At 33.8% G+C, this 20,381-nt stretch overlaps 1 protein-coding gene across 1 annotated transcript in view; it reads right to left on the bottom strand.

The window, feature by feature from the left end:
* Positions 1 to 20,381, bottom strand: part of LOC111638072 (E3 ubiquitin-protein ligase MARCH6-like) — a 114,898-nt gene continuing 94,517 nt past the window's right edge. Inside the window, exons 12-13 of the mRNA XM_023383703.1 lie at positions 3,693 to 3,828; positions 1 to 690 (exon numbers count right to left, since the gene is read on the bottom strand). Of these exons, the coding sequence (XP_023239471.1) occupies positions 597 to 690; positions 3,693 to 3,828 (230 nt within the window). The 3' untranslated portion in view covers positions 1 to 596. The remainder of the gene's footprint in view (positions 691 to 3,692; positions 3,829 to 20,381) is intronic.

Genomic DNA, 20,381 nt, shown 5'->3' with positions numbered 1-20,381 from the left:
TAAATACTCAAATTTTAATTGAGATCGATAGTTACAAATGTTTGTCATACAACTATTAACAAAAAATTTTAACACCATGTCTTCCGTATTACATACAAAAGTGGGTGACCAGAAAATAGCTACTATTTTCTTAACAGAACATATAAATGCTGGACTTTCATTACTTGGCAGGAAATAGTTGACTGCTCTGATTTTCATTCCTTTTTTAAGTCTATAGATGGAGAGGACAGTTGCCCCTCCGAATTTTTCCAGTTCTTGCAGATCAACAAAATTTTCCTCTGTCCAATACAGCAGTGCGAGTGTCAAAATTTCTGTAAAACAAAACCAGGGTATTTTAGCCTCTTATCTGCTCAATGATACTAGATGCAGACAATGACCAAATTCGTATCCATAACAAAAAAATAGCAGAAATAATTAAACGGAAGGTGGCCTAAAATGTCTCCCAAGTAAATAATTCTACATAAAGACTATTAAATATTTTGTTCGAAATGGTACGACCAAGTAAATTGCTGCAGAAACTACCACAGCCTTGTCGTATGTACAGCAATAATATACACGGCAGTCTATGTACAGGTGTTTGGTCGCCATCAGAGGATCTACGTTCTTACACTCGATTGTTCACTATTCTGACTTCCTAGTTTTCCCAAACACTTGTGTTCATAGTTGACCAGTCTTCTTCCAACTAAATATCTGAATAAAATAATGAAAAATATTAGATTAAGTAGTTTATATAACGAACGAACTGGATAAACATAGCATAGAATAAAAATAAAATCGCATAGAATAATAAAATCGCACACAAAAAACTTTTTGTGTTCGATTTTATTCTATGCTCTGGTAACTGAGGAAGATCGTTAAGAAACGATCGAAAACGTTATTATATTATTAATTTTTATTAGCTGGATTATTAAAGGTGTGTTTTATTAGTAAGATTAAGTAGTGTTTTTAAATAGCATAAGAAGGTAAATCACAATAAAATACTATAACAACCTCCATTTTCTACATCTTCACTTTTCCATATTTTTTCTTTTGAAATTTAGTTTGTGGAATAAATACTCAAATTGTAGTAATGATAGAATTATGGAAATGTGCAGCATAGACTCTAATGCCACTTCGTTCATTTGTCCTCTGAACTGATGTGTAAACTTGCAATTCAAATTCAGTGGCATAGCATGGGTGTCAGCCACCCAGGGCAGAGGAAAATTTCGCCGCCCCCTTATTTAGTTATCTCAATTTAAAAGACTAAAATTCCATTTTGTCACAGAATAAGTAATGAAAAATTCCATGCTCATTTCAATCGGTCTGAATTGTAGGTGCAACAAAAATATGAAATTAAATGGTTCAAATTTTTACAAGATATTATTATTATTTATTGTGAAATTTTTCCGCCCCCTAAAAGTTCTGCCCCGGGTGGGTCACCCCTGCCGCCCCCACTATGCTACACCACTGTTCGAATTAAGTCCTAATATAACAGATGCATTTTGAGTTTAGATGTCATGAGAATCTGATGAAAAGTTCTCCATGACAATTAGTGTTGCCCAAGGTAATGTGACCCAGTGAATAGCAAACTAGCATAAAACTTATTTGTCTGCCCTTCTTGTAAGTTGTAACGGAAAACTTTAAATTCATAGTAAAGCTATACATACATTTGTACCAAAAGTCATGCTAAACATGCTTCCCATTTCTTCAGACAGTGTTAATTATAAAATTCTTTTACCCATATTAATGTAAAGACTTACTCTACTTGCAAGTTTTCAGTAAAGGCAGCAAGTAGCAATAGCAGTTCCTATACAAACAAGCCATTTCTCTAGAGAATTACCCTGCTATTAATGGAAATTCTGAAACCCACAGATATGAAAGCAGTAGTGGCATATATCTGCCGCTACTGCTAGAACTTACTGCTTTAGATAACATCTTGTGTTCCCTCCTAAGGCTATATAGGTCAGTCAGGCTATATAATGTTCCTTACATTTTATTTTATATGCGAGACATGCTTTTGAAGTAAGTACCGTTTTGAAATATAAAAAAACAAGCAAATATTTTTAACAAAACTTTTATTTATGTGAAAGCCCATATTTTACACTACTTTTCTACATAATTCCCATTAATATTAATATTCCCATAAATATTAATATTGTTTAGCTTTTGTATTCCATCCTCAAAGAATGTTGCCGCCTGATGAGACAACCACTGTAGAACAGTTGTTTTGACTTCGTCGTGATTGTTATGGCGCTGCCCTGCCAGATGCTTCTTCAAATGCAGAAACAAATGATAGTCACTCGGCGCTAGGTCAGGACTGTATGGAGGGTGGTCTAATTGTTCCCAGCCAAATGATGTGATTAGGTCTTGAGTTTGATTTGCCGTATGTGGACGAGCATTATCGTGGAGCAAAACGACACCCTTGCTCAGTAAGCCCCGCCTTTTGTTTTGTACTGCACGGCGCAGTTTTTTTAAAGTCTCACAGTATGCAGCTGAATTGATCGTTTCACCATGAGGCAAAAAATCAACAAGCAACACTCCGTATCTGTCCCAAAACACCGTGCACATGATTTTCTGAGCAGAAATTGTTTGCTTGAACTTGACTTTCCTTGGAGATGATGAATGTCGCCATTCCATGGATTGTTGCTTCGATTCCGGTGTAACGTAGGCTACCCACGTTTCATCGCCTGTAACAATAAGGCTTAAAAAATCATCTCCCTCGTCACTGTAGTGTTCAAGAAAAGTCAATGCACTGGCAAAACGTTTGGTTTTGTGCTCCTCTGTCAACATTTTCGGCACCCAACGGGAACACAACTTCCAATAATTTAATCGTCCGGTCACGATTTCATAGAGAACACTTCTTGAAACAGCAGGAAACTCTTTAGATAAAGATGAAATAGTGAATCGTTGTTCTCTTTCACTCTACAGTCCACTTTTTCAATCAAATCATCGCTAATGACTGAAGGTCGCCCATTTCGTTCCTCATTGTGAATGTTTGTGTGGCCATTACTAAAGGCCTTAACCTATTTTCGTACCATTCCATCACTCATAACGCTTTCACCATAAACTTCACTGATTTGGCGATGAATTTCAGCCGCTTTCGAGCCTTTAGCACTGAGAAAATGAATAACGGCATGCACTTCGCAGTCGGCGGGACTCTCAATGAGCGGCGGCATTTCAATAACACACAAACAACAGTAAACACAGTCGACTGGCTCCGTAATGGCATTTGTGGCTTCCCAACTGATGTAGGTACACAGCACGCATGCGCTAAGTGCCGACTGCAGCGCTCCAGCAGCATTATATTAAAACGGTACTTACTTTAAAAACACGCCCTGTATGTCATTTCGTAACTATTAATTTTTATAGTTTTTATTTATTTGACAATTCTCTTTTTCTGTATGATTGTATAACAATATGTTTGGTATAACTGAAAGCCTAGGAGTCTTGTAAAACAATTTAAGTTGCAAAATCAGTTCATTGAATTATGTTGATGCAAACACTTAAATAGTAAAATATTGTTTACCAGTGTTTCTTAAATTTTACAATGCCAAGTAAAATTAGCACTTTCAATTCATGGATAACGGATTTTTTAATCAGTGTATAAAATAGGTAAATTTAATTTCTCTAAGTCATGATAGTAAAAAAACTAGAAAAATGGAAATTGTATTTTTATCTGCACAAATGAAAAAACATTATATACAAACACTTACTTGTCATTTTTAATATGTTCATATAATCTGAAGAACTGTCGTACTTGGAATATCAAGATTCCTACTATGACATATACAGCCAAAACTGCCGGATATATTCTCCTCAAAATAAGATTCTGCATTTCGAAAGCTGCACCTAAAATGCAAATATTTATTTTAGATTTAATATATAATCTAAAGGATGGTATTCTCCCAACTTCTAACTCAAATACTTCATAATTTAAATCCATTTCAAAATCATGAAAGTATTCAAGTCACAGTCATTTTTTGTGGTACAAAATTTACTTTTAATGTTGTAAATGAATGAAAAGTGATTATACATTTTTAACATATTATTATTAAGTTGGGTTTAGAGGTTACACTCAGTTGACACCAGTTGCTATGTACTATGATAGACCAGGTCAAAGCATAACAACCAAAACAAAACAAAAATTAAATAAGTGTGTCAGTGTGTATGTCTATATATATATAAACATCAACTCACAGCCCGAGTAGATAATAACAACACCAAACGATCGCCTAATTTATCGGGCTATACTATGGCTATTTTAAATGATTGGAACTAAGTAATTTGACATTAGAGGTAGGCGTTAGGCGCCTAACGCCTACCTCTAATGTCAAATTACTTAGTTCCAATCATTTAAAATAGCCATAGTATAGCCCGATAAATTAGGCGATCGTTTGGTGTTGTTGTATGTCTATATTCAGGAATTTCCTAACAATATGACATGTATTCAATATAGTGGCCTTCTGTAGTGTGATGTATGTATTTCTATTGTAATAATCCCAGGCTTTTGTGTAGCGTGTGTGGTATGATACCTATAGAGGAGAGAACAACAGGTACAATAAGCACCCTATCCATCCTCCACAGATGCCTTATTTCCTACATGAGATCTGTGTACTTGCTGATTTTTTCAATGCATGTGTTTTGTATATTGTGTGTGTTTGGAACAGCTATGTCTATAATGTATGTGATTTTATTGTGTTTGTCAATGAATGTGATGTCTGATTTGTTGTAGTAAATTGTTTTATTTGTGATTATGGCTCTGTCGTAGTACATTTTGTGTGTGTTGTTTTCCAATACTGTTCGTGGAATGTATTTGTAGTATGGTTTGTAAATGTCTAATAATTTGTTTCTTTGTAAGCTCTTGATGTACTATATTTGCTACATTATGTCTATGTAAATAATCTGTCTGTACCAAGAAATTATTATTATTTCAATAAAATATTAACGAAGTACATCGGAATAAAGAATACCTTGTCCCGTAACTCACAGAAAAGAAGGTACCTTTTTCCCCCTTTACTGTAATAGTTGCACTTTACATGCAAATAGTTCCTCTTCTCAACAAGTTTCCAGGTGAGCTAGTACTAGTCTCAAAAGTTGTATCAGTCATGGATTTTGAAAATCTGTATCCATCAATAAAATTGGATTTATGTTATCACGCCTTAATTGACACCTTGCGCAGTTTAAACCAGATGTGTTCTTTCCTAAAGACAAGGAGCTATTTGCAAACCTGATATGTTTTCAATCATTCTTCAGCTTTGAAGGCAGAATCTATAAACAAATGAAAGCAGTTCTGAAACGATGGACAGTCCGATGTCCAGCTTACTCTGCAAGTTAGTGTTACACAGATTAGAACAGATCACTATTATGAATTTTAGGGAGGACATCATCTGCATATCTTTTGTACAAGATTATGTGTTCATTTTATGGAGGAATAATACAAGAATACAGCATTTATGGAATGAAATAAATTTAAACAAAGATGGTTTAAAACTTAAATTGGAGCAAATTAGTACTACAAAAGTGCATTTTTTAGACATTGGCATTTCATTCAAGAATGGTTCCTTAAACACGAAGGTATACATCAAGCCCACTCACAACCAGTTATACATCTCTTTGACATCCAATGATCCACATATCTATAAGCTTTCAACGTTTAGAGCTCTAGTTAGAAGAGCATTCCATTATTGCTGCAACGTATACGACAGACTGCAAGCATTAAATAGAATTATAGCTGTGGCAATGTTGGGATTTGGAGCAAAAGTCATTGAAGGATTAATAAGTTCTTATACTGATCCTAGCAGAAAGAAAAAGAAGAAAGATATGAACAAGATGACTAAGTTCACATATAACAGAAACATGTCAAATATTATGAAAGAAATTGCAGATTACAAGAACACAAGATTACTATACAAAAAGACTCCCACAGTTTATAACTTGCTTAGGAATTACAATGATATGATCAAGAAGAAACAACAATCTGGAGTATACAAGATACCATATAAAAATGATCAATTAGATTTGAACAAAGAGCATGTGGGTGTCACCACCAGAAACCTCAATGAAAAGCTTAAGGAGCACATGTACGCAAGGAACACTATTCTACAGCACTATCCAGAATGGCACAAACAGGTGGTTTGGTAGTCAAACGGACTGAGACCAGAGTTGTTACACTGGCATGTTCACCGACTCTGGCATTACATTTGGAAAAGTTTGAAACTTATAAATCCAGCCTGACTGGCAAATGTTTAAACTACAAGGATGCAACAGGCTTACCATTGGCATGGAAATATATGATCGATTATTGCTAGTAAAATCCGATGCATGGTGTGTGGTCAATGTAATTTTATATATTATATTACAGTAGAGCATCGATTATCCGACCCCCGATTAACCGTCACATCGGTTAACCGACCGTTCTAGTCAGAAAATTTCAAATGTCCACTAGTGAGGTGCACTACAATATTTGGCTATGTCTTGGCTACTTTAATATTATTTTTGTTAAATTTTGCATGTTTTAGTTGGCAACATGGCTTGACCATTGAAGGGAGGCCAGTATTTAAACGAGACTTAATTTTCTAATTATGAGTGGTTGTTTNGGGTAAATCAATCGAAAACGTTTTTATTTAGTAAATTTTCTTTGCTGGAATTTTAAAAATATTATTTTTTTTATGTAAAAGATAAATCAAAGTTTTTTTAAGTATTCGTAACACATTTTTGTACAATACAGAAATTAGTTTGCAACCTCCCAAGAAATACACACTATCAACCATGTCTTGATATCAGAGATGGAAAGCTTTGCTGTGCTTCATTTGGTTAGGGCTTTCCAGGTGTTTTGTCCTTGAGACCTTTCTTCCTTCTAAGCATCACATGCATCACTGGAATTCCAGTCTTTTTGATGACCTTGATTTCTTACTAATGCAGCACAATACTTCCCATGCTTTTGGCAACATCTTCATTGATTATTTGTTAGTGAGGGCATTTTCCAAAGTACTTTAGTAGTTATTTGGATGTTACGATGCCGCTCGGTGTCACAGGAAAAGATGTGATCATTCCAGAATTTGAATGATTTGATGTCGAGCCCATCTTCATTATATGAAAACAAGGTGAAGCAGTAAAAATGTCTAAGTAATTTGTGTACATCATTTCCACATGATGGCAACATTTGTTATCAAACACTACTATTATAACTTGCACCACATACTGAAATTCTTTGAACGTGTTATCATTCCAATTATTCTCCACCGACACTCTCTGCAAAGCCAAGTGGATAAAACCACTGAACACTAGTAGTAGTTGTGGGTTCATGCCTAGCTATGTGCATTTATCTGGGCCATAAATAAAAACATCTAAAAAGGTTTAGTTTCCCATAAAAAGACTTTCTGGGAGGAATTCCCCTTTCAGCAGATTGCTCATGTGTAGCTTTGCCATATACAAATAATCCAAACCATACTGTAGACCAACCAACTTGTGTCAACTGGAAAACCATCAATTACAGTTGACCCCCAACAGGCAAGAACTTCACCTGCATGTTTAAAGTACTTCAGTTTCAGGATTGCCTGTACTATCTTATCTTTGTCGTATACGAATCATAAGATATGACGATTCGTGTGAGACCTCGTCTAAGAGGGCCATTCTTCTTCCTACTCCATTAAAAGAACTTCTTCCAGATGCATTTGAGGATCCGAATCCTGACTTTCCGTATGTTTACCTCATTAATTCGTAACGTCACATTGTAACTATAACCTCGATACATAACTGTCAACTTTCACACCTGGGAGCAAAACATCTGTTAAGTTCTCAGGCCTGACAATGATGCTTTCTCATCACTTCTCGACCTAATATCTCGATTTCATCGGTTCAACAACAAAAAATCAAGAAACGAACAGTCGTCGCCCGTCCTTCGAAAGGGTCAATTGTCACCCGTACCTTATCCTAAGTGCCTCAATATTCAGATATCTGTGAATATATCATTTTATTTTACGTTCCTATATCCTTCTAATATATCAGAACCCATCATCTAACATCTTTGCATATATGTTCCATCAGGCTTAGGATATTTCATTTACAGGATACCCGAACTGACATCCCGAACTTCCTCTCTTTCAACCAAACATTCCAGATCCTCAATATGGTATTTATCGTCACGCGTTTTTGCTGTAAACTCTCTCTCTCTCTCGAGAAACACAGTTCTTGAATTACCTGTCTAATATCTACATAATATCTATCATTACCAATATATCTAAATCTATCATATTCCACTCAGTCTACGATATGTCCTGTATTATCTATTGTTACCAATGAAACGGTTGTTACGTTGACTCATCTCTGGGTAAGTCACTTCCGATGCATTGCCTCTCCCTCCATCCCAAACCCAACCGCTTGATTGACCTAGTTAGCTCGGCTTCCATGTCAACCGAGATGCGGTGGTGTCAATCCTGACGAGGCATTGAGAGGTGCCGACCCTTCGGTCACACATTTGTTGCAATGAAAATTCCATCCAAGTTGTACAGCACAAACTAGTGGACTGCAGCAGACATAACTATTGTGCCACAAACTTTTATCCAGTCACCATCAATGGTAATAATCACTAAGACTATTTAGCAGATGTGAGGAGAGAAAAACATGCAAAACTGAACTTTTGGAACCAAAACTCACACTCGCAATTCAGTTTATGCAGAACAGAGAAATGGAGTTCGCAAAAAATTTAAACTTTCATATTTTTCTCTCATCCCTAGTTGGAGAATGGTGCATTTCTGACCAGGATATCTAGCTGGTCCCTGGCACGAAATGCATAATTGTAAGAGAAATAAATAAAAATGAGGTTGTCTTCTGAGTAAAACAAGCTAGTAAAATCATTATACACGTCTGATTAAAAAATACCTTAAAAAGAAATTGTTCTGGACTTCGAACTCACATTTCAGTTATAAATAAACACTTGGCTTTATTTCTATCATTTTTAGTTGAACCAATTAGATAGAACATAGAAATTGTTCTATCTAATGGTTACTGAAATATTTTAGTTTTTCTGTCAAGCAGAATGGATGGTGAGTAGTGCCATCAGTTCCAAAAGAAATGGGTCAAATGTTCCATTCTCATGAAAGTTCAAATAAAAGGTAGAGAGAGAGACTGTCAACGAAAAGGACAGAACATAAATACTCAAATTTTAATTGAGATCGATAGTTACAAATGTTTGTCATACAACTATTAACAAAAAATTTTAACACCATGTCTTCCGTATTACATACAAAAGTGGGTGACCAGAAAATAGCTACTATTTTCTTAACAGAACATATAAATGCTGGACTTTCATTACTTGGCAGGAAATAGTTGACTGCTCTGATTTTCATTCCTTTTTTAAGTCTATAGATGGAGAGGACAGTTGCCCCTCCGAATTTTTCCAGTTCTTGCAGATCAACAAAATTTTCCTCTGTCCAATACAGCAGTGCGAGTGTCAAAATTTCTGTAAAACAAAACCAGGGTATTTTAGCCTCTTATCTGCTCAATGATACTAGATGCAGACAATGACCAAATTCGTATCCATAACAAAAAAATAGCAGAAATAATTAAACGGAAGGTGGCCTAAAATGTCTCCCAAGTAAATAATTCTACATAAAGACTATTAAATATTTTGTTCGAAATGGTACGACCAAGTAAATTGCTGCAGAAACTACCACAGCCTTGTCGTATGTACAGCAATAATATACACGGCAGTCTATGTACAGGTGTTTGGTCGCCATCAGAGGATCTACGTTCTTACACTCGATTGTTCACTATTCTGACTTCCTAGTTTTCCCAAACACTTGTGTTCATAGTTGACCAGTCTTCTTCCAACTAAATATCTGAATAAAATAATGAAAAATATTAGATTAAGTAGTTTATATAACGAACGAACTGGATAAACATAGCATAGAATAAAAATAAAATCGCATAGAATAATAAAATCGCACACAAAAAAACTTTTTGTGTTCGATTTTATTCTATGCTCTGGTAACTGAGGAAGATCGTTAAGAAACGATCGAAAACGTTATTATATTATTAATTTTTATTAGCTGGATTATTAAAGGTGTGTTTTATTAGTAAGATTAAGTAGTGTTTTTAAATAGCATAAGAAGGTAAATCACAATAAAATACTATAACAACCTCCATTTTCTACATCTTCACTTTTCCATATTTTTTCTTTTGAAATTTAGTTTGTGGAATAAATACTCAAATTGTAGTAATGATAGAATTATGGAAATGTGCAGCATAGACTCTAATGCCACTTCGTTCACTTGTCCTCTGAACTGATGTGTAAACTTGCAATTCAAATTCAGTGGCATAGCATGGGTGTCAGCCACCCAGGGCAGAGGAAAATTTCGCCGCCCCCTTATTTAGTTATCTCAATTTAAAAGACTAAAATTCCATTTTGTCACAGAATAAGTAATGAAAAATTCCATGCTCATTTCAATCGGTCTGAATTGTAGGTGCAACAAAAATATGAAATTAAATGGTTCAAATTTTTACAAGATATTATTATTATTTATTGTGAAATTTTTCCGCCCCCTAAAAGTTCTGCCCCGGGTGGGTCACCCCTGCCGCCCCCACTATGCTACACCACTGTTCGAATTAAGTCCTAATATAACAGATGCATTTTGAGTTTAGATGTCATGAGAATCTGATGAAAAGTTCTCCATGACAATTAGTGTTGCCCAAGGTAATGTGACCCAGTGAATAGCAAACTAGCATAAAACTTATTTGTCTGCCCTTCTTGTAAGTTGTAACGGAAAACTTTAAATTCATAGTAAAGCTATACATACATTTGTACCAAAAGTCATGCTAAACATGCTTCCCATTTCTTCAGACAGTGTTAATTATAAAATTCTTTTACCCATATTAATGTAAAGACTTACTCTACTTGCAAGTTTTCAGTAAAGGCAGCAAGTAGCAATAGCAGTTCCTATACAAACAAGCCATTTCTCTAGAGAATTACCCTGCTATTAATGGAAATTCTGAAACCCACAGATATGAAAGCAGTAGTGGCATATATCTGCCGCTACTGCTAGAACTTACTGCTTTAGATAACATCTTGTGTTCCCTCCTAAGGCTATATAGGTCAGTCAGGCTATATAATGTTCCTTACATTTTATTTTATATGCGAGACATGCTTTTGAAGTAAGTACCGTTTTGAAATATAAAAAAACAAGCAAATATTTTTAACAAAACTTTTATTTATGTGAAAGCCCATATTTTACACTACTTTTCTACATAATTCCCATTAATATTAATATTCCCATAAATATTAATATTGTTTAGCTTTTGTATTCCATCCTCAAAGAATGTTGCCGCCTGATGAGACAACCACTGTAGAACAGTTGTTTTGACTTCGTCGTGATTGTTATGGCGCTGCCCTGCCAGATGCTTCTTCAAATGCAGAAACAAATGATAGTCACTCGGCGCTAGGTCAGGACTGTATGGAGGGTGGTCTAATTGTTCCCAGCCAAATGATGTGATTAGGTCTTGAGTTTGATTTGCCGTATGTGGACGAGCATTATCGTGGAGCAAAACGACACCCTTGCTCAGTAAGCCCCGCCTTTTGTTTTGTACTGCATGGCGGAGTTTTTTTAAAGTCTCACAGTATGCAGCTGAATTGATCGTTTCACCATGAGGCGAAAAATCAACAAGCAACACTCTGTATCACTGTGCACACACGAGAGTTGCGTCGAGTCGTCAACCGGTGCAGTCAGGCAAAATCTGGCTCTTCAATCTCGCATAGTTTCTCAAGGATTTTTACTTTTTACCAGTGATGAGTTATATTTTCTGAATCGGGAAGATCCAAGGATTACGATGACGTAAAAATTTTGGATGTGGAACCAAATTTTGGGAAGTTATGGACGAATGAAAAACGGGATTTTCGAGGCTCGGTAAATCGGAAACAAACGCCGTTTATCCGGAAATAACAACGGAGGATCATTCTTAGGACTTATGTGAGTACAATTGCAAAATTTGGGGGTCAAGGACCTAATAGTGTAGGAGTTATAATCAGATTTGTGGGAAGTTACGTCGGAAGTCGGCGGCCCGCTTCGGGCTTTTTGATTGTTATCCGACAAAAAACTTAATAGTGTGAGTGACTACACGTCATCAGTAATACTGGTTAAAAATTTGGTGATTGTAACTGTGTTAATAACGAAGATACGGCAATTTTAAAGTTAAATTTTGCGCTTGACGAACTTTGACGGTTTTTATAACGGTCGTTGATATAGCAACGGACATTGACGTGGACATCTGCTATAGAAGTTATAGACCATCTGGCGCCGTGATTGTCGTATTAAATTTAACTGGAAGTCGCTAAGTTAGGATTGGTTTATTTATTTAGTTTATTTAAAAGATTAGTGTGTTAGTATTTAAGATGGCAGGAAAAATGGAGGAAATTATAGACAACTTTTCGGAAGAAGCTTATAAGATGGTGGAAGAAGTTAAAGAACATATTAAATGGAATCCAGGAGGGAAACTATCAACTAGAGAACATAAAAACTTCATAATAGAGCAAATGAATAGGATAATAAACTTAGCAGAGACAACAATGAAGGATAAATTCAAAATAGAAGAGAAAGCAGAAAAAGAGATGGTAACTGAGGAGATAATAGATATAATGAATTTACATAATGAGGCAACATTAGCAGCAATAAAAGAGATTAAGGAAGAAATAAAACAGTTAAAAACAACTACACAAATGAACTCCCAGGAAAAAGAAAAAGGGAAACATTTAAAAATAGATATTAAAGATCTGGTGAAAGAGAGTACAACAAAAACAATAGAGGAAATATCAAAAATTAAGGAAGAAATAAGTGCATTAAAAGACGCACCGATTGAACGACAAAAGCAAAAAGAGGAAACACGAACATACAGTGATGTTTTAAAACTTGAGAAAAATCAACCTAAGGTTAACCTCCCACCGCCGGTGCCGCAATATACGGTATTGGTTTTTAATAGAGAAAAAGGAAAAACCTCGGAAGATACAAAGAAAATTTTAATGGAAGCAATTAACCCTAAAGTTTTAGGAATCGGAATTAAGAAAGTTAGAGAAATAAATGGCGGTGGAGTGGCAGTCGGTCTGTGCGGCACAGACGACATGAACGTTCTTGCTAAGGCATTGCATAGAGTACCACAATTAAAAATAATAGAAAGAAGGAAGAGACTGCCGAGAATAAAACTGGTGTCAGTTCCGAAATACATAGAGAAGACAGAATTAGTAGGAATGATGTACGAACAGAACGATTGCTTATCGCATAATATGTCCGAAGATTTTGTGGCGGAACAAATTGACATCAAATTTTCCTTACCGCAAAGGGATAAAGATTGCGTTTCGTGGATTTTGGAGGTGTCAGAGGTAATCAGAGAANTTTCTAATATTTCAAATGTGTTTTTGACAGCTGACACAGTGCTACTCACTTTGATAAGGTTTAACTGTAGAGTGAAAAAGTTAAAAAAAAAAAATATGTTAAGTTTTATACATTTATTATTTAAAACAACACAAAATGCAAATCTAGTAAAATTATAACATAAAATAACTAATAACTGGCCATAAAAAACCATTATCAGTGTTGTGTTCATTACAATATCCACTAACGTTTTTGACCTCCACCGAGGTCTTCTTCAGATGCTGACTAAGCATTGTCTCCTCTTGACCGTTAGAATGATGTCATCTGAGATGTAAATATTGAGCATATCACGTTTCACCCCTCCGCTTGTTCCCATTCAAATTCCTCAAATAAGTATCTCCATGCCTGCGTGATCATTTCTCAGTCTTTAAAGTTGATACAGGTGCCCCCAACATTGGTTTTGTAGATCTCTTAGGCCTCCAGGTTGCTAATGTACGCCGTTAAGGAGGTGGCACACCACCGCCTTAATAGCGTACGTTAGTGGCCCAGAAATTCGGGCAGACTTCCCAAACACTAAATTAATCAGACAGGAATTTTTAATTGATCACATCCATCACCTGGAAGCCTGGAAGATCTACAAAGCCAATGTTGGGGGCACCTGTATCAACTTTAAAGATGGAGAAACAATTGCACAGGCATGGAGATACCTATTCAAGGAATTCAAATGGGGACAAGCAGAGGGGTGAAACATGATACGCGCAATATTTACATCTTGGATGACATCGTTTTAACGGTCAAGGGAAGACAACACTTAGTCAGCACCTGAAGAAGACCTCGGTGGAGGTCGAAAACGTTAGTGGATATTGTAATGAACACAATACTAATAAAGGTTTTTTGTGGACAGTTATTACTAAACACAGTGTTACAGTTAAAAGACATTTGTCATAAAATAACTACACAAAAAAGTAAATGTTTTTAGTGGGAGGGATGAGCCTGATGCTTTAATAGCAAATTTTCAATATTTGGCTTCAATTTAGTGAGTTGTAATCTTAAATTTCCTCAATCTAATTTTTTTTTTCTTTGTAAGAAGATTGGCAATTGCACTGAAACCCCTTTCCATAAGGTATGAAGATGGAAAAGCTATCAAACTTTCTTGCAATAGTCCATAATGCAGGATAAGTAATAGGTATGTGGGGGGTCGTGTTTTGGACAAACAAAGAGAAAACAGACGACACTAAGAACAAAGATAATCATATATTAAAACTAGGAATACAGCCAGAATGGGGTCGTAGGGGAACTATACATACAATAAGACTGGTTGTCTTTAGTCCAAGGTCTCAACTTTCTCTTCCTTTTTTCACTTGGTCCGTCGTTTTCTCCCTCATTCCGCCAAGTCTTTGAACAGAAAAAGGTATCCCATGCTCCTTTTACATTCCTTATATACAATTTGCCCCTAGCACCCCCTTATGTTACATTCCAAAATACAAATTAGAAAAAGAAAATACAGACAAATATTATAACACGTGAATAATTACATTGACATAACATTACTAATAATACACATAAATAATAATATTTTAGTATGAAAGAAACACCACATTTAAGCTTTCACAAAGGGAGGTAAAAAAAAAATATATATATATATATATATTATATATGGTGGGCACCATCTCAGGTATGTCTCTCTGAAGCCAAAATTGCTGATATCCCTTTCTGAACTGTACTTTAAGTTCTTTGTTATTGTGCTTATTCCGATTAATTCTTCTTGTAATATGACATCCGTTTCTTCAATGTCACTGTATGGATCAATAATCCACTGTGGTATTTCCATAGTCAAAACATTCTCAAACCTAGTTTCAAAGTCTGTGTGAAGCATATTTAAATGTTGAACATAGGTTGAAACATCATCATCCTGGTAGTTTGTCTGTGACAAATTTGGAACCTGGGAAAATTCTCACTGTCCAATATTTTGCTTCATTAGTTTAATTCTAACAAGAAAAGTTGAAATGATGGACTTTGTTTTTATCAAATTTAGACTGTCACCTTGTAACTGCAAGTTAACCTCATTAAATTTAGTGAAAAAATCTGTTAAATAAGCAATGTCTGGTTTTCACTTAATTAAATTTTCTTTTAAAATTGGATCTTTATCATCCAAAAACTCTAAAACTTTCTCAAACAGTGAAAAAAATCTTGTCAAACATAAGCCTTTTGACAGCCAGCATACTTCAGTGTGAAGGAGCAATCAATGAAAGTTCTCATCATTTTCTTCACACAGTGCAGAAATAACTTAGTATTCAACACGTTACTTCGAATTTTGTTTACTATATTAATGATAAATTGAAGCTACAATCTCCACTCAGATTTTTAGCGACTAAATGTTTTGATGGATGACACAGTGTATTGCAAACACCCCGGGTACATTTTGTTTTAAGTAGCTTATAAATCCATGATAGTGCCCAAACATGGCCAGTGCTCTATCTATATGGTCAAGTCTCTCAGACACCTTCTATACTTTATTGTTGAGTTGTGATACAAAGACTAGCACAGATGTGTTGTTTTTATTTTTAAATTCTGTAAATCCTGAATTGTCAACTGAGTCAAAGCAATTTTATTTCTAATAGTTGGTTTTATTCTTGTATCCATTATCTGCCATTTTCTGATGAGATTCAATTCAGCCAAAGTATTGTTTTGTTAATTTATTATAATTGGAACATTTTGATTTTTAACAAAAATTTTTAAATAAAATAAAAACAAAATAAAAGAAACTTTTTAAAACTTTACCATTTACAAATTGTTCAAATTTATTATGTTTTATTTTCAAATCTATTTATTGTGAATATTCAATCTGATTGAGATATTTTGTATGTCAAAAAATATTTAATAGGAATAAAGTGCATTTTAACTTCTTGAGCTGTATAATGTTATTTTTGTTTCAAGATTTTTAGTGTTTGTTTATGTTCAAACAATGAACACTGGTATTCTCTTTCAATCAAAGACCTGAATGTTGATATTAAGTGAAAGGATCATTTTCTATATAATTAATCTGTATTTCTCCTTTTTTTAATTTAAATTCTGTATCTAAATAGTATTGTGAGAATCTGCAGGTTAGAGTTTTATTGGCTCTAATCACCAATAGGTGATTAGAGCCAATAAGTGAAGAGTCATTAGAGCCAATAAGTTATTGTGAAGTCAGGACCGTTAGGCCTGCTCACTTTGTTGGTGGATGGGTCTATTATAATCTGCCTCAAGATCATAGGATCTTACTGGCTATTTTCTTATGACACCAGTTAAAATAAATTTTGTGTTGTAAGTTGTGGTTTGGGAATAAGTATAACTATATGTTTGAATGGGAAGGGTCGTAAACTTGTTGATAAGGGTGATCAGCCATCAGAAGAAGCTAGCTCAAAACCCATTAAATAAAAACAAATAGTTTAATAGTATAAAGGAATCAAGGATTACATATAGATAAATGTAACATACTGTCAGATTCTCTGACTCAGATATCAATCAAATTCTATTGAATATCTAGCTACTTATACCTCTAGTAGATCAAGAGAGAGAGAGTTTACATTATTTTGTGCATAATACCTCGTGATAATATGATGGTGTCTTCAGGCACAGGCTAATTTATATCGTCGATACAAAGATTGAGAAGCTTCACTGATTTCTTGTTCAGTGGAGAGAGAGGAAAAACTGGAGACGAGGAGAGCTGATGAGGGTGGACTAGATGAAGGGAACTTCGAGGTGAGAGTGCCCTGAAAATGGGTTGTTTAGCCTTTTTATCTAAAAATTTCGAGTGTTAATTTGTTATACATGTGATGAGATGTTAGGGATGACTCAAACCAGCACATGTTCATCAACATGTGCAATAAGATCTCACCACAGGAAGTTGATAAACTGGAAGGAAAGTTTTATTTCCCTTTTTCTATCAATTTTCCACAAAAGTGTAAAATTTGTATGTTTCATTTTACCCAAAAAAATAATTATTTAATTCCACAAATAATTAAATAAAGTCTAAAGAAATCTTTCAAATCTAAGGAAAGACTCTTGTTCTATGTCTCCAGATTCTCACAGTATGCTTTCCTATTATCTTATTGCTATAATTCCAAAAAAAAGAAGAAAAAAGGATAACCTCTCTGGTCTTTGAATTGACAAATTATAGAAAAACAGTTTTATTTTAATTATAAAAATTTTAGTGAAGTCATTTTTAGTACTTAGATACATTAGATTTTCTTAAATATGTTGATAATACTTTAATAATGTGGAAAATAAAACTAGATGTGAACCAGTTCCCATGTTTTGTCAACCCTAACCCCCTTTTGACATTTTTTAGAATTAGAGAAAGAAGATAATAGGAGAGCACAGAACTTAGATGTAGAATTTGAATTAATGAAAAAAAAAAATACAGACTAATGTTCCCAGAAAACTAACTGTTACATTCTTATGTGCACCATCTCTGTCAAATGATTCCTTTCTTGTAAATTATCAGCCTTCAGTGCTTTAATTAGAAAAGTACATGTTTGGAATCTCATCAAAATTAGTTAGTCATAATATTTACATAATTCCAATCATTTTTACAGTTGAACATATAATATATGTAAGAAAAGTCATTTTTCATAATAATTATTGTAATTATATATGGTATGTAATAAGATTTTTCAAAAGTTTGGTGTATGATATTTATTTTTAATAGATTTACATACAGTAGAGCATCGATTATCCGACCCCCGATTAACCGTCACATCGGTTAACCTATTGTTCTAATCGGCAAATTTCAAATGTCCGCTAGTGATGTGGCGCTACAATATTTGGCTATGTCTTGGCTACTTTAATATTATTTTTGTTAATTTTTGTGTGTTTTAGCTGGCAACACTGGCTCAACCATGAAAGGGAGGCCAGTATTTAAACGAGACTTAATTTTCTAATTATGAGTGATTGTTTGTTTTGTGAGCAATAAAATAATTTTTAACGATACAATAGAGATGATTATTTTTAAAAATTTTTGTTAGACTTAACATGGATGAAAATTCAACGCAAAGTAGCTTAATAGCGATATACTAATATACTAATTACATGGGATATACTAATATACTATACTAATAATGTATTTTTTTCATTCTTTTCGGTTATTCGATTTTTTCAGTTATCCGACCAACCTGAGTCCCCAATTGAGTCGGATAATCGATGCTCTACTGTATTTTATTTTATTCTGTTGTATTATATTTATTTTGATTAGTTCAGTTTATGTATTTAATGGATTAGTTATATTATTTATATTTTATATTTTGATTTTTGACCAAATGTTTGAACCGTTTTGAGTTCAAATTTTTATTGCACATTGGTTCGATTATAGAATGATTGTGGACGTTCCAGTGGACTGAAACCTGATGATGGCCTATTGATCAAGTCAAAAACGTTATTTAAAGTAATAAAATGATTCTCAGCAATAAGGTGTATATGATGTATAACATAACAAAATCTCTCAACAGATCATCTGTTGAGAGATTTTGTTATATGATACAATATTACACAATTTTATTAAGTTATATTGTAATTAAAGTTATAAAAGTTATTTTCTATATAAGATCTCCTAACAGCCAATAAAGTAATGCAACTCATTGCTGAATTTTTTTATTTATTAAATGTTTTCAGCTATTTTAGTAGTCAGGATTGAACATACATGTAACAGAATTCTTTTAAATTTAAATTTTAACTCATGTACACTCACTCAGCATTCATATGTAAATCAAAAACACAACACCTAAATTTGCTGAGAAAAAATTTAATGAAAAGCAAACGTTTTCAGCCAAATCTGTTGGCCATCATCAGACTAAGATATTCAAATATAAACAAAATAGAACAAAAATTTAAATACAAATAAAATAAAATAACGAATGAAATATAAATATAAATGTATAAAGAAAAATAAAATAAAATAAAAATTATTACTATTATTTTTATTTAATTTTATTTTTCTTTAAGGTGTTGTGTTTTTGATTTAAATTTTAACATTCTTAACAATATTCTAAATATGAATTGATGCCAAATAACTAAAACAACATTGAATACTAAAATAATAAAGAAGCCATAAAATGCAAACAATGATGATAATCCATCATAAAATCCATTGAATATACAGAATAATAATTAGTGTGCAGTTTTGACATCATCTTGGTTTATACCATACTTCCATGCTGTGGATAAGCAAGTGAAATTCTTATGATTATTNTTAAAATAAAATTCAGGGTAATCCTTAACTCTCTCCCTCTCCCCATGGGAGAAAATTTCAGAAAATTGTTTCTTTGTATACATTCTCATGACGTACCCTAACTGTGTGCTAAATTTCAATTTTCAACTCTTAACTGTTTTGGCTCTATACTTAACTCCTTCCTCCTCTTCCCTTGGGGGGTGGAATTTCCAAAACTTTTCTTATTAATGTGCATTCTCATGGCATACCTTACTATACTGGAGTCAAAAACACAAAAAACCACATCTAAAATAGTACAGTAGAAGCTGAGTTCTTCAGGGTAATCCTTAATTCTCTCCCTCTTCCCCATGGAAGGGAATTTCGAAAAATTCCTTCTTAGTGTACATTCTTGTGACATACCCTAACTGTTTACCAAATTTAAACTTTTAAATTGTAAATTTATGAGGCCTTTTTTTTACAAAAGAAATATTATATTTTTAATTGTGCTGGGATTGTCACCTGTGAACTTTTAGACTGTTTTGCATTTTTTTAAGCAGAGGCGTATCCTCTAAAGAAAGGTCGTCTCTGCAGTGGAAGATAGTTGTTCCTGGTGATTGGACATGACAAAAAGTGAAGACATTTTTAGTCTCTGTTACGTTTTATTAAATTGTAAATTCGTCAGCCCTTTTTTTTACAAAAAAAAAATATAATATAACAATTTTTCTTCATTTTAATGAATCTCATTTAGTAATTTTAATTTTACAAAAGACAAAAAATATTTTTTTTTGTCTTTTGTAAAATTTACGCAACATAACACGGTTTCACAACAAATGAACAAAAAATATTTTTTTAAAAAC

This window comes from Centruroides sculpturatus, unplaced genomic scaffold (genome assembly GCF_000671375.1).
Source record: "Centruroides sculpturatus isolate CEXI.00-Female unplaced genomic scaffold, Cexi_2.0 scaffold1138, whole genome shotgun sequence".
In the NCBI taxonomy this organism is placed as follows: Eukaryota; Metazoa; Arthropoda; class Arachnida; order Scorpiones; family Buthidae; genus Centruroides; species Centruroides sculpturatus.
This window is presented reverse-complemented; position numbering and strand designations above follow the sequence as displayed.